This window comes from Lipotes vexillifer, unplaced genomic scaffold, assembly GCF_000442215.2.
Source record: "Lipotes vexillifer unplaced genomic scaffold, Lipotes_vexillifer_v1.1 scaffold53, whole genome shotgun sequence".
Classification (NCBI taxonomy): domain Eukaryota; kingdom Metazoa; phylum Chordata; class Mammalia; order Artiodactyla; family Lipotidae; genus Lipotes; species Lipotes vexillifer.
This window is the reverse complement of record NW_006791814.1, coordinates 878,622-893,207: the sequence shown is the minus strand read 5'-3', so window position 1 is coordinate 893,207 and position 14,586 is coordinate 878,622. Positions and strand designations below refer to the sequence as shown.

Sequence of the window (14,586 nt, the reverse complement as noted above, 5' to 3'; positions counted from 1 at the left end):
GCAACTAGGCCCGTGCACCACAACTACTGACCCTGTGCTCTAGAGCCTGCAAGCCACAACTGCTGAATCCCGCACACCACAACTACTGAAGCCTGCATGCTCAGAGCCCATGCTCCACAACAAGAGAAGACACTGCAATGAGAAGCCCACGCATCGCAACAAAGAAGAGTCCCCACTTGCCGCAACTAGAGAAAACCCACGCATGGCAACAAAGACCCAACACAGCCAAAAAAACAAATAAATAAATAAACAAATGAAATAAATTTATTAAAAAAAATGAATGAATGAATGAATGAATTTTAACACCAAACCTTCTCAAACTCTTCCAAAATTGAAGAGGAGGGAACACTTCCAAACTGATGAGGTCAGCATTACCTGATACCAAAACCAGACAAAGATACTACAAGAAAAGAAGACTGCAGACCAATATTCCTGATGAATGTTGATATAAAAATGCTCAACAAAATACTAGCAAATTGAATTCAACAGCATATTAAAAAGACTGTATACTATGACCAAGTGGGTTTATTCCTGGAATGCAAGGATTTGTGAAAATCTATCAACGTAATATACAACATTAACAGAACTAAGGACAAAAACCATGTGATCATCTCAATTGATGAAGAAAAAGCACTTGATAAAATTTAACATCCTTTATGATAAAAACCTTCAACAAGCTAGGAATAGAAGGTAATTACCTCAGCATAATAAAGGCCATATATGAAAAGCCCACAGCTAACATTATTCTTAATGGTGAAGAACTGAAAGCTTTTCATCTAAGATTAGGAACAAGGCAAGGATGCCCACTCTTAGCACCTCTTTTAAACTACTGGAAGTCTTAGCAGAGGCATCTGACTTGGAAAGGAAAAAGTAAAATTGTCTCTGTACACAGGTGACATGATCGTATAGATAGAAAACCCTAAAGATTCCACCAAAATAACTGTTAGAACAAAGGAATTCAACAAAGTTACAGGACACAAAATCAACACACAACAAAATCAGCTTCTGTATACTAACAGGGAAAAATCCAAAAAGGAAATTAGGAAAATAATCTCATTTACAATAGTGTCAGAAAGAATAAAATACTTAAGCTTAATCAAGGAGTCAAAAGACTTGTACATTAAAAACTACAGAACAATTCCAAAAGAAATTAAAGAGGATGCAAGTAAATAGACATCTCATGTTCATGGATTGAAAAACTTAATATTGTTAAAATGTCCATACTACCCAAAGTAATCTACAGGTTCCGTGCTATCCCTATCGGTATCCCATTGACATTTGCTTGCAGAAATGGAAAAAAAATTCTAAAATTCATATGGAATCTCAAAGGACCCTGAATAGCCAGAACAATCTTGTGAAAGAAAAACAAAGCTGGAGGCCTCACACATCCTGATTTCAAAATATATTACAAAACTACAGTGATAGAAACAGTATGGTACTGGCATAAAGACAGGCACAGACCAATGGAACAGAATACAGAGCCCAGAAATAAAACTCTCTCACATATGACCAAATGATCTTCAGCAAGGATGCCAATGCTACACAGTGGAGAAAGGATAGTCTCTTCAAGAAATGTTCAACAGGGGCTTCCTGGTGGTGCAGTGGTTGAGAATCTGCCTGCTAATGCAGGGGACACGGGTTCGAGCCCTGGTCCGGGAAGATCCCCCATGCCGCAGAGCGGCGGGGCCCGTGAGCCACAGCTACTGGGCCTGCGCGTCTGGAGCCTGTGCTCCGCAACAAGAGAGGCCGCGACAGTGAGAGGCCCGCGCACCGCGATGAAGAGTGGCCCCCGCTCGCCACAACTAGAGAAAGCCCTCGTGCAGAAACGAAGACCCAACACAGCACACAGACCCAAAATAAATAAATTAATTAATAAACTCCTACCCCCAACATCTTCTAAAAAAAAAAAAAAAACCAGGCCTTTTAAAAAAAAAAAAAAAAAAAAGTTCAACAAATGGTGATGTGGGAACACTGGACATCCACATGAAAAAGAATAAAGTTGGACTGTTACTTTACATCATATATAAAAATTAAGTCAAAAATAAAGACCTAAACATAAGACCTGCAACTGTAAAACTCCTGGAAGGAAACATAGGGGAAAAGCTTCATGATATTGGTTTGGCAGTGATTTCTTGGCTGTGACACAAAAAGCACATGCAACAAAAGCAAAAATAGACAAATGGGACTATATTAGCCTTAAAACCTTCTGTGCATCAAAGGAAACAGTGAACAGAAAGAAAAGGCAACCTATAGAATGGGAGAAAATATTTGCAAACCATATATCTGATAATGGGTTAATATCTGGAATACATAAAGAACTCTTACAACACAAAAACAGAAAAGAACCTGATTAAAAATGGGCAAAGGACTTGGATAGACATTTCTCCAAAGAAGCTATACAAAAGGCCAACAAGCATATGAAGAGATGCTCAACATCACTAATCATTAGCGAAATGCAGGTCAAACCAAAATCGGATATCACCTCATGCCTGTTAGGATGGCCACTATCTACCCCACGCCACCCCCCCCCCCCAAAAAAAAACCACACACACAAAAATAATAAGTGTTGGTGAGGGTGTGGAAAAGTTGGAACCCTTGTCACTGTTGGGAATGTAAAATGGGGTAGATACTATGGAAAACATTATGCAGGTTCCTTAGTAAATCCATGTGTCCGGCAAACCTACTTCAGGGTTTATATCCAGAAGAATTGAAAGCAGGATATTTGTATTTGATATTTGTACACGCATGTTCATAGCATTATTTACAATAGCCAAGATATGGAAGCAACTTAAATGTTCATCACCAGATGAATGGATAAAGAAAATGTGGAGAATACACACACATACACACACACACACACACACACACACACACACACATATATATAATTTGTATACTCTTTATATTAACATATGTCAATTTATTTCATTTGTTAAAATTTTTTTTAATGATTATAAAGTTGGCGCACTATATATATATATATATATATATATATATATATATATATATGTATGTATATGTATACACACACAATGGAATATTATTCAGCCCTTCAAAGGAAGGGAATCCTGTCACATGATACCACATGGGTGAACCTTGGGGACATAAGTGAAATAAGCCAGTCACAGAAACACAAGTTCTGCATGGATCCACTTACACGAGGTGTCTAAAGTTGTCAAACTTGTAGAGGCAGAAAGTAGAATGGTGGTTTTCAGGGGCTGGGGAAGGGGGAAGGGGACCCATTTTTGTTCAGTGAGTATAGTGTTTCAGTTCCGCAAGATGAAAAGAGGTCTGGAAATCCGGCATACAACAGTGTGGGTGTAGTTAACACTACTGTACACTTAAAAGTAGTTAAGATGGTAAATTGTAAGTTACGTGTTTTTTACCACAAGAAAAAACGTAAGTGTAATCCTATTAAGTGCTGTTTTGGTTTCTCTCCTTTAATTTATTAATGATGTTAATGATTTGTAGAGATTTCCTAGTTTTAAAACATCCTTGCAATGTTGGTATAAACCACAGCTTCCTCTGATAGATGATGAAGAGCCAATTTCCTTAATATATAGAGAACTCTTAAAATCCATAGAAAAATGGACAAAAAAGAATTTATCACAAAATGTCAGTAACACGTGAAAAGATTCTCAGCCATGCCTGTAAAGAAATGTAAGTTAAAACAGTAGTGACCAGTTTTTCATGTATGTATTAGCAAAGACTAGAAGTAGTGATGACATGCAGTGACACTTAGATCACTTCATTCTCTGGTGATGGGGGTGAAAATCAGTACCACTTACTTAGAGGGCAGTTTTGTAGTTTACTGACAGTATTTTAAATGCCACAGCAATTGTACTTATAAGAAATTCAGAATTTCAGATATTTTCAAATGTGCAAAAGTATTCGCAGGCATAACCATTGAAACATTTTTGTAAGAGTTTAAAAAATTGGCGAAATGCAAATGTCTATTAAGAGCTAGGTTGGTTAAGTAAATTATGATGCATGCATAAATTGGAACGTTGTTTAAAAGAGTGAGATAAACTGTAGGTTCTGACATGGAGAGATGTTGGAACTACATTGTTGTGGGAAGAAAAAAAGAGGATCAGAACAGAATGTGAAAATACAACTCCTTTTTTGGTTTTTTAAAAAATTGGTTGTGGTAACTTATGTCTAGAAAATATATCTGAAATAATGGGCCCTAGATTGTTAACAGTGGCTATCTCTAGGGAGAATAGGAAGGATTTTCACTTTTCTTCATTATTTCTGAGAGAAACTCTACATAGAGCATCATTTGAAATAGAAAGGAAAAAAGGTACATTTCAACGTAAATCTGTATTGCTAACAATTACAAAGAAAAGGGAATGCTACCTGCAAATTTTTATTTTGGAATGAGTTGAGGTTTCCTTGTGATCCGTTATACCACATGACCCACTTTTTTTTTTTTTTCCTTTTTCTTTCTGCGGTACACGGGCCTCTCAGCGCTGCGGCCTCTCCCGTTGCGGTGCACAGGCTCCGGGCGCGCAGGCCCAGTGGCCACGGCCCACGGGCCCAGCCGCTCCGCGGCATGTGGGATCCTCCCGGACCGGGGCACGAACCTGCGTCCCCCGCATCGGCAGGTGGACCCCCAACCACTGCACCACCAGGGAAGCCCCACACATGACCCACTTTTAAATATGTCTCATGAATGTTCTTAAAAGAATATGAAGTTGATTACTGTGGAATATTCAAGACTACCCAAATCTGTCAAATTGTCCTCGTTACAGAAGTCTCATTCTTCACATCCTTTCTTGTTGTCTACTTGAGCTTTCAAAGCCACAAGTAGTATATTGAAATCTCTGATTATGTTTCTGTAACTCTGTCAGCTTCTCCCATTATTCCTGTTTCTATCAATAAATTGTGGGTTGCATGTCCAGGAGGGCCAAGGCCCGGCCACCATAACACTTGGAAAGCGTCTACTGACAGTCAGTCGCCTTCTAAACATTTGAAATCTTTTGCTGAACTCTTACTGTCCTTTCAGTTCCTTCCTGAGAATTAAAACAACAACAGAAAGTTCCTGACTTATCTATAATTTAAAGCTAAACACTTTAAGAGTTTGATCTACACACTCATTTCCAGCGCCCATATGTGTGATATTTTGCAGTGTTGATGTACAGTGACAGTTAGCTGCAGCTTTGTTAATTTAGGGAACTGAGCAATTCCCAGGTTCCAAAGACAGATTCTGGGGGGAAAGCTATGTACTTTCAGTCTTATTTCCTCATTAAAAAAGCAATCCATTTATAAGACAGAAGCTTTCGAGAAAGGGTGTAGAAAGGATTGTACAAAGAATGAAGAACCTGCAATTGTCATCTGGTCCTTTGCTGCAAGTCTCTTTGGCAGCACAGAACCTCACATTTATACAGCTTACCTCACTCGGGGCTCGACTGGGCAGTGTTTCCTCACAGTAATTGCTGCCTTGCTTGTCAGGCGTGGTCCATGAGTGCCTTCTGGAGGAGTGGTTTCTAGATAATTAGAGCTTTCCCCTTTAAGCACCGCTTTTATTGGATACCCTTTAAAAAATGTATGACAAAGAGACCAACCCCAGCTTACCTATATGGGTCATGTTGCTGGAAGTAGCCCCGTGGCAGTAGCCAGGTGGTGAGTACGTGGGTATTCACTGAACAATTCGTTCAACTTTGCTGAATGTTTGAAATCTTTCCTAATAAACACCGGGGGTAAATACAGCTCAGGAAAGTCATGCAGGCCTTCTTCCAGCAGTGTTGTGGTTGCTCGGAGAGCTCAGTGCGTGGAGCGGTTGAGGGCAGGCTCCGTAACCAGCTTGCCAGCCTCTGCTGCCTCCTAGCTATGCGCCCTTCAGGTGGTTACTGCACTTCTCTGAGCCTTGTCTTTCTTGTCTGTACAACGGGAGTGACAGTAGTTCCACCTCTGGGGTTTGCTGTGAGAGTAAAATGAGGGGGTGTGGCTAAAAGCACTCCCTACGGTATTGGTATTAAACACTCAGTGACCTTTGGCAGTGGCTGCCCCTCCTCCCCCCTCCCCCACTGCTGTTGTTCAATCATCTTCATCATGGATGACTGACTCCCTCAGAGACTGGTAGGCAGTGGTGCTCCCCTCCATCATTGATTTGAAAGACAATTTGGGGCTACCCTGAGACTCAGTTGTGAATGACATTGGGACCATTTCCCCAAATCAAATGCATCTTCACGTTGTCCCCCTCTCAGCCTTAGTAAATAAAATACGAGGGACATAATGTAACTCTTCCTCGGTGGAGCCCAGTCCCCATAGCAAATGTCAGTTAGGCCTGAGTGTCAGGTGCTGTGTACCTTGGGCCTGCACTTCCCTGCCCCTCAGCTCCGCTGCTCCCTGGCCTCCCGGTGAGCACGCTTGCTTCCTTAGCTGCCAGGTCTGTGGTTCTCTTCCCGGTTCTCTTCCCTCTCTCGCCTCAAACCTGACGTTCACAGCCACTGCCTTTCACCTTTCCCCAGGGCAGAAGTCAGGAAGAGGAAGGCAAATCAGGAAGTCAATGGCATCACCTGTAACCTTAGAAGTGAGAATGATGACCCTCTTCTACAGAACTGAGTGCTGTAACTTTCTGTCCTCCACCTTTCTTGGGTTTTTGAAGTCCTTTCAGTGGTTTTTAGTATATTCACAGTTTTATGCAACCATCACCACTACCTAATTTTAGAGCATTTGCATCACCCGCAAAAGACACCTCATCCCCATTAGTGGTCAGTCCCCATTCTCCCCTCCCCTCAGCCCCTGGCAAACACTAATCTATTTTCTGTCACTATGGATGTACCTATTCTGGGTGTTTCATACAAATGCAGTCACATGATATGTGGCGTTTTGTGTCTGTCTTCATGATGTTTCTGTCCATGCTGTAGCATGTGTCATGCCTTTCTATGGCTGAACAGTAGTCCGTCATAGGGACATGCCGTATTGTGTTTATTCATTCACCTGTTGATGGCCGTTGAGGTTGCTTCTACTATTTGGCTATTATTATGAGGATGCCCTGAATATTTGTGTGGACGTATTTTCATTTCTATTTGGTATATACCTAGGAGTGGAATTACTGGGTCTTATGGTAACTGTATATATAACTTTCTGCCAAACTGTTTTCTGAAGTGCAGCAATGGCTGCACCATTTCACCTTCCCACCAGCAACGTAAGAGGGCTCTAGTTTCCCCCACTTCCTCACCTGTAGTATTATCTGTCACTGTGATTATAGCCATCCTGGTGGGTGTGAATTGATATCTCATTGTGGTTTTAATTTGTATTTCCCTAATGACTAATGATGTTGAGCACTTACTTTAATATGCTTATTGGTCATTTGTATGTCTTTGGAGAAATGTCTATTCAAATCCTTTACCTATTTTTAAATTGGGTTTTTGTCTTTTTATTATTCAGTTATGAGCACCTTACCAGATATGTGATTTGCAAATATTTTCTCCTATTCTGTGGCTTGTCTTTTTCACTTTCTTGATGATGAAAGTGAAAAGCACAGAAGTTTTTTAATTTTGATGAAGTCTGATTTATCTGTTTTTTCTTATGTCACTTGCACATTCAGATATTCTATTTGATGTCTTCAGTGTCTTATCGGAAAATCTGATTGGCTTACTGGAAACAAAACTGTATTATTCTTAGTTTTCCTGATTTGGAATCTAATCAGGTGGTAAAGCACCTGATTTAAAATGTTTGCCGGTAATACATAGATAGAAGAGCTTATAAATGTTGATACTTGTTGAGCTGGTAAATTACCCGTTTCTGTGCGCTCAGCCTCAGGAAATAATATGATAGAAGAAATACATCCTATATGCCCAGAGGTCATTTCACTGTCACGTATGAGAGTGGCACGCTGAAAGCCAGTTCACAGCAGAGGAGGTTAAGTCCATAGTGGTACATTATTAGGCAGCTATTGCATATTATAATTATGAAGCTGATTTAATGACACTGTTGATGATGAAATGTTTAGTGAAAAAATCTAAAACAAAAGTGTGTGCCCATTAATGATTAAAAATGTGTATAAAATATCTGGACTAGATGGAAGATTATAGGTGGCTTTCTTAAATTTCATTTTCTATTGATATTTTTTTTTACTGTTAAAAATTAAGTTAAAAAAACATGCATGACATTTCACATCAGTGGGGGAAATGGTGACAGGTGGGTACACTGGGTATCTGTTTATCCTTATCTCACACCAACTGTTTTTTTAAGAGTAAGTATTTTTTATCATCATGATCACCAGGACTAGTCTTAAAATCAGAAAAGATAGTTTGCTGTGTTTATTTGCTAAGAATTTGAATAGAGGTATTTAATTTTCTTACATTTTAATATCAAATCCAAACACTGATGATAACATGATTCTGGTATTAGAATTACTATTATTTTAGTCATTATCAGCATTGCAATTTGCTAAAAAAAAGGTAAGATGATTGTGGTGGTATGTTAATAGTAGAGATCACAGAAATACTTTTCTCCTGGCATCTCATGAAAGAATTAGGAGGAGTAGTATTTAACATGTAAATAAATCAATCATCTCAGCTTTTGAAATAAATTTGAAATGGAACAAACATTTAAGGGTTTTTGTTTTTTGGGTTTTTTTTTTTTAAGGACTAATAAAAGCACTGAAAAAAATAAAAAGTAAGCCCAATACAAGGTCACAGGTAGTGTGCACACCCAAGGTGAGGCTACTTGTGGGGTTGCTGCCCCAGAGAGAGATGTACAGTTCATGGGCCACAAACCGTGTCGGTGGATCCCCTGACCTTCTGACCTCGGGCTTCACCTGAGCAACAGGGGGCTGGGGTGACAGGGTAGCAGGTAGGGACAGCCCGCAGAGCCCCGCTCCTGTGGCATCAGTGCCCCTCCCTGGTGCACGCACTGCAGTGGGCTTGGCCTCTGGGCCTGGAGCGGGCGTCCTGCTCTCACATGTGGGAAGGCTATGAAAAGAAAACCCTTGTGGGCCCAAACATTTAAACAAGAATTACACTAGGATCTTTTGTTCTCACTATGACACGGTCAGAATTCATTTGGAGGTCCAGAAGAGGTTTTTTGTTGTTGTTGTCATTTTTGAATCTGAGTTATTTTATGCGAGGAAACAGAGGGAAACACAACACAGAAACACATGGCTGAAGTCTGTCCAGTGGTGTTGGGACGTCCCCGCGTCATTCCTCAGGGCACTATTTTTGTGAGTGTTTGTGGGGCTTCTGACTCAAAAGTCACATCCGAGGTTGGATGTTGGATTCCTTGGGAAAAGGCCCGGGTGATCGAAGGCAAGCAGTGGAGTGTGCCTGGGAATCTGGAAAGTACACGCGCAGCCCGAGGGAGGGATGCTCACCATTTCTCTTTTCCTCCTTAGGTTCAATAGGGAAAACCTGCTTTCTGCAAACAACTGAAAAAGCTGCCCTCGGAAGCTGTTTCTTTGGGCCTCATGGAGCAGCTGGAACCTGTGCTGTGAGGCCCCCGACAGGACGAACTGCCGCCCACAGATCACCCAGCGCAGCTGTCACCATGGCCAGCAAGAGGAAGTCCACCACCCCGTGCATGATCCCCGTGAAGACTGTGGTGCTGCAGGACACCGGCGCCGAGGCCCTGCCCGAGGAGCCTGTGCCCGAGGGGCCCCCGCAGGAGCCGCCCCCAGAAGCTCCCACCGCCAGCGGCGAGGCCACCCAGGGCGCCAGCGGTCCAGACAGTGCCGCACTGGCCAACGGACACCGGAGCACCTTGGACGGCTACACATATGCCTGTAAATGCTGTGACTTCAGATCCCAGGACATAACCCGGTTTGTGGGACACCTGAGCTCAGAGCACACAGACTTTAGCAAAGACCCAAACTTTATATGCACTGAATGCAGTTTTCTGGCAAAAACTCCCGAGGGGCTTTCTCTGCACAATGCCAAGTGTCACTCGGGGGAAGCCAGCTTTGTGTGGAATGTGGCCAAGCCAGACAATCATGTCGTCGTGGAGCAGAGTGTCCCGGAGAGCACCAGCCCTCCCGACCCATTGGGGGAGCCAAACATGGAAGGGACAGATGGTCAGGCGGAAATCATCATCACCAAAACTCCAATCATGAAGATAATGAAAGGCAAAGCCGAAGCCAAAAAAATTCACACGCTCAAGGAGAACGTCCCCGGTCAGCCTGCTGGGGAGGCCTTACCGAACCCTTCAGCTGGGGACACGGAGGTGAAAGAGGGGGACCACGCCTTTGTCAACGGGGCAGCCCCGGTCAGCCAGGCCTCTATCAACTCCGCAAAACCCCCTCACTCGGCCAACGGGCCCCTGCTGGGGACAGTGCCAGTGCTGCCCGCGGGCATCGCCCAGTTCCTCTCCCTCCAGCAGCCGCCCTCGCACGCCCAGCACCACGCCCACCAGCCCCTGCCCACGGCCAAGTCCCTCCCCAAAGTGATGATCCCCCTGAGCAGCATTCCCACGTACAACGCGGCCATGGACTCCAACAGCTTTCTGAAGAACTCCTTCCACAAGTTCCCCTACCCAACCAAAGCCGAGCTCTGCTATTTGACTGTGGTCACCAAGTACCCGGAAGAACAGCTCAAGATATGGTTCACCGCCCAGAGGCTGAAGCAAGGTATCAGCTGGTCCCCGGAGGAGATTGAGGACGCCCGGAAAAAGATGTTCAACACGGTCATCCAGTCCGTCCCCCAGCCCACGATCACTGTCCTCAACACCCCGCTGGTTGCCAGTGGCGGCAACGTCCAGCATCTCATCCAGCCCACTCTGCCTGGCCATGTGGTGGGCCAGCCAGAGGGCACAGCCGGGGGACTTCTGGTCACTCAGCCACTGATGGCCAATGGGTTGCAGGCACCCAGCTCATCTCTCCCCCTGGCAGTCACATCTGTCCCCAAGCTGCCCGCTGTCGCGCCCATTAACACCGTGTGTTCAAATACAACGTCTGCCGTGAAGGTGGTGAATGCCGCCCAGTCCCTCCTCACGGCGTGCCCCAGCATCACCTCCCAAGCCTTCCTGGATGCCAGCATCTACAAAAACAAGAAATCTCACGAACAGCTGTCAGCTCTGAAAGGGAGCTTCTGTCGGAATCAGTTCCCAGGACAGAGCGAAGTTGAGCATCTGACCAAAGTGACCGGCCTCAGCACCCGTGAGGTGCGGAAGTGGTTCAGTGACCGCAGGTACCACTGCCGGAACCTGAAGGGCTCCAGGGCCGGGCTGGCCGGGGAGCACGGCGCCCTCCTCGTCGACTCTGTGCCCGAGGTGCCCTTCTCCCTGGCGTCCAAGGCCCCGGAGGTGACCTGCCTCCTGACAGCGGCCACCCCGGCTACCCCCCCTTCTGCCAAGCGACAGTCCTGGCACCAGACCCCCGACTTCACACCAACCAAATACAAGGAGCGGGCCCCCGAGCAGCTCAGAGCCCTGGAGAACAGTTTTGCACAAAACCCCCTTCCTCTCGACGAGGAACTGGACCGCCTGAGGACCGAGACCAAAATGACCCGCAGGGAGATTGATGGCTGGTTTTCAGAGAGACGGAAAAAAGTGAGTGCCGAGGAGGCCAAGAAGGCTGAGGAGGGCGCCTCTCAGGGGGAGGAGGAGGCCGCCGAGGACGAGGGGGAGGAGGGCTCTGCCAGGGACCCAAGGGTCCCAGGGGAAGACGGCTCCCCAGAAACGCCCGGCAGCCACGTGCTGGCAGAACGCAGAGTCAGCCCCATCAAAATCAACCTCAGGAAGCTGCGGGTCACGGAGGCCAACGGCGAGGGCGAGCTCCCGGGGCTGGGCGCCTGCGAGCCCGAGGATGCCGCGCCCAGCAGGCCAGCGGAGCAGCTGCCGGGCAAGGGGGGCTACAGGAAGACGGCCCAGCAGCGGCACCTGCTGCGGCAGCTCTTCCTGCAGACGCAGTGGCCCAGCAACCAGGACTACGACTCCATCATGGCCCAGACGGGCCTGCCACGGCCCGAGGTGGTGCGCTGGTTTGGCGACAGCAGGTACGCCCTGAAGAACGGCCAGCTCAAGTGGTACGAAGACTACAGACGGGGCAACTTCCCCCCCGGGCTGCTGGTCATCAGCCCCGGCAACCGGGAGCTGCTGCAAGACTATTACGTGACCCACAAGATGCTGTACGAGCAGGACCTGCAGAGCCTCTGTGACAAAACCCAGATGAGCGCCCAGCAGGTCAAGCAGTGGTTTGCCGAGAGGATGGGCGAGGAGACCCGGGCCGTGGCCGACACGGGTGGTGAGGGCCAGGGCCCCAGCGACCCTGCAGCAGTTCACAAAGGGATGAGCGACACCTATTCAGAGGTGTCCGAAAACAGTGAGTCATGGGAGCCCGGTGCTCCTGAGGCCAGCTCAGAGCCCGTTGACACGCCGAGTCCCCAGGCTGGACCTCAGCTGGGTAAGGAGCCTGTGGGGCTGTGCCGTCCTCTGTGGGTCTGGGGGGCACCTGTGGCAGGCACCGAATCCAGTGCCGGGGCATCTGCTGTTTCTAAGGCTGTCTGGCAGCAGGATCATGTTGTCTGGCTGCTTCAGGGGGCACCTGGCAGCAGAATCCATTGGAGCATCATCATATGATAAAGGCTTGACACTTGGTTTTTCGTTTCGTGTTTGTTAAACGTGCACAGGGGAAGGAGTGTAGTGAACCTCCAAGGGCCCACCCTTTTCTAGTCATTTCTTAGCCAAAGGAGAATAGGTCAGAATGTCATCTGAGCCAGATAGAACCACGACCACTGGGTAAGAGAGAGAATAGGACTTAGGAGGAAATTCAACCCAAATTGGTGAACAAAAGCAGAAGGAGCCTTTAATTGACCTTAGATACATGAAGTGCTTTTTTTCCTAAATGATGAAAACTCCTGTGATTTGTATTTCAGTTATTCTTCCTGATGTAGAGGTAGTGGGAAATCATCTTCCCTCTTAGACATAACATGGAATCGAAAGCTTGAATTTTGTTCCTCATTTTCTCTGGATCAGGACAGTAGTACTTGAAAGAAAGCTTTAGGAGATTATTTTACTGAGGACAGTTTGAAGCCTCAGACAAATCACGTTATTGGGTGTTGATTTTCTCGGGTCTTGGTCTCTGAGTTCCTGGCCTCTCCCTTCCCTCACACCCTCCTCTTGGGTGGCCTTGTCACAGGTTGGCCGGGAGCCAGGTAGCTGAGCTCTTCACGGGAGGCTGTGGAAACCAAGGAAGTATCTGGATTCCCAGATTCCCTGATTTGGGACCTTTAGAAGGTGGTTCCAGGGCTGGCGTTTCTGGACTCGACCTTGTTTCCTCCAAGCCCCTGTGAGTCAGTGAGGTCCCCGCAGGGAGCATCACGGGCACCAGGGAACAGGTGTGGGCTCACAGGGCAGGTTGCCTCAGGCACCTTCTCCAGCACCGGGCCTGCCCACCCCTGGCTTTGGCTCTGCCAGCAAAATGGCAGATCGCTGGGCACTAGGAAAAACTAATTTCTTTAGGTTTTTTTTTTTTTTAATTGAAATTCTACTGAATTATATTCTTTTTTTTTTTGAATTACATTCTTGTAGCTGGAAATAGGGTGGTGGTTACACAACATTGTGAATGTACTTAATGCCACTTAATTGTATACTTATTAAAAATGGTTAAAATGGTAGGTTTTATGTGACGTATATTTGACCACAATTAAAAATGCTAACCTGGAGTTGGGATGAATGGGTTTAAATCCACTGGCTCCCCTCAGCTGGTAGCTCCAACACTAAGCAAGGAGCTGATGTCCTAGGTGGGACAGAGCAGGAGTGGCCAGGGCGGCTGTGCCATTGTGGCGTCACCCTCTTTTGGCTGAGGGAGGTACCCGAGGGGACAGGGAGGGCCTGTCTGTCTGTCTAGCTGGTTTCTCGCGGCTTCCCGAGCCAGCCTCGATGCCGGGGCCCCACCTGTAAGCATCGATGGTGAGGACCTCTCCGAACGGCCCCCCCGACAAATGAAGGGAGGGCATCGGTGGGACACATATTCGGAAGTAGACCAGCTGCTGCTGTGCGACAGCAGCGTTCCCTGGAGAGCCGGGGATGGGGGGAGGGCGGCACACGGCGAGGGTTCCCGGCCCAGAGAAGTCAGGCTCCCGCCCCGGCTCCATGCCCCGGTTCGGGTGGTCCCTGGGTGGTCCCAGTGCCCCGCCAGGTTTAGCCAGCACCCCGTCCTCAGCCCAAACGCCCTTCCCCACCTTCCCTCGGGCTGGAAGGCAGGGAGAGGCTGGTGGGAAGGCCGGGCTGGTGGGATTAAGTCCCCAGACGCCATCCTGGCGATGCACATAGAGGTGACGGGCCTGTGTTTTCTCCTCAGAAGCTGACTGAACCGGAACTGACGGCTGTGAAGGCCTGACCGGGGCGGCCGCCCTCCACGTGGAAGGGCCTGACCCCTCTCTGCTGCCCCGGGGCTGCCGCCGTACCCGGCCCGCCATGCTCACACAGGTCTCCACGCGGCCAAGCCTGCCGCCATCTGCACCCGGCCCACCACCCCAGTGAGCAGGGAGGAGCGTCTGGCAGTTCTTCCGCCCACAATGTAGGACCTTTCTTTTGCCTTCCAGTGGATAAATAGTTCAGATTTCATATTCATAGACACAGAATCAAGTTTTTAACATATAAATCTGCCTATACACATTTAATAAAACATCAGATTATAAACACTTT

At 46.8% G+C, this 14,586-nt stretch overlaps 1 protein-coding gene across 1 annotated transcript; it reads left to right on the top strand.

The window, feature by feature from the left end:
• Nucleotides 1–9,355: 9,355 nt before the first annotated feature.
• Nucleotides 9,356–14,280, top strand: ZHX3 (zinc fingers and homeoboxes 3). The gene is made up of 2 exons (XM_007464743.1): nucleotides 9,356–12,340; nucleotides 14,240–14,280. Exons 1-2 carry the CDS (start codon nucleotides 9,493–9,495, stop codon nucleotides 14,248–14,250), a joined length of 2,859 nt encoding a protein of 952 aa, XP_007464805.1. The 5' UTR covers nucleotides 9,356–9,492; the 3' UTR covers nucleotides 14,251–14,280.
• The last annotated feature ends 306 nt before the right edge of the window (nucleotides 14,281–14,586 follow it).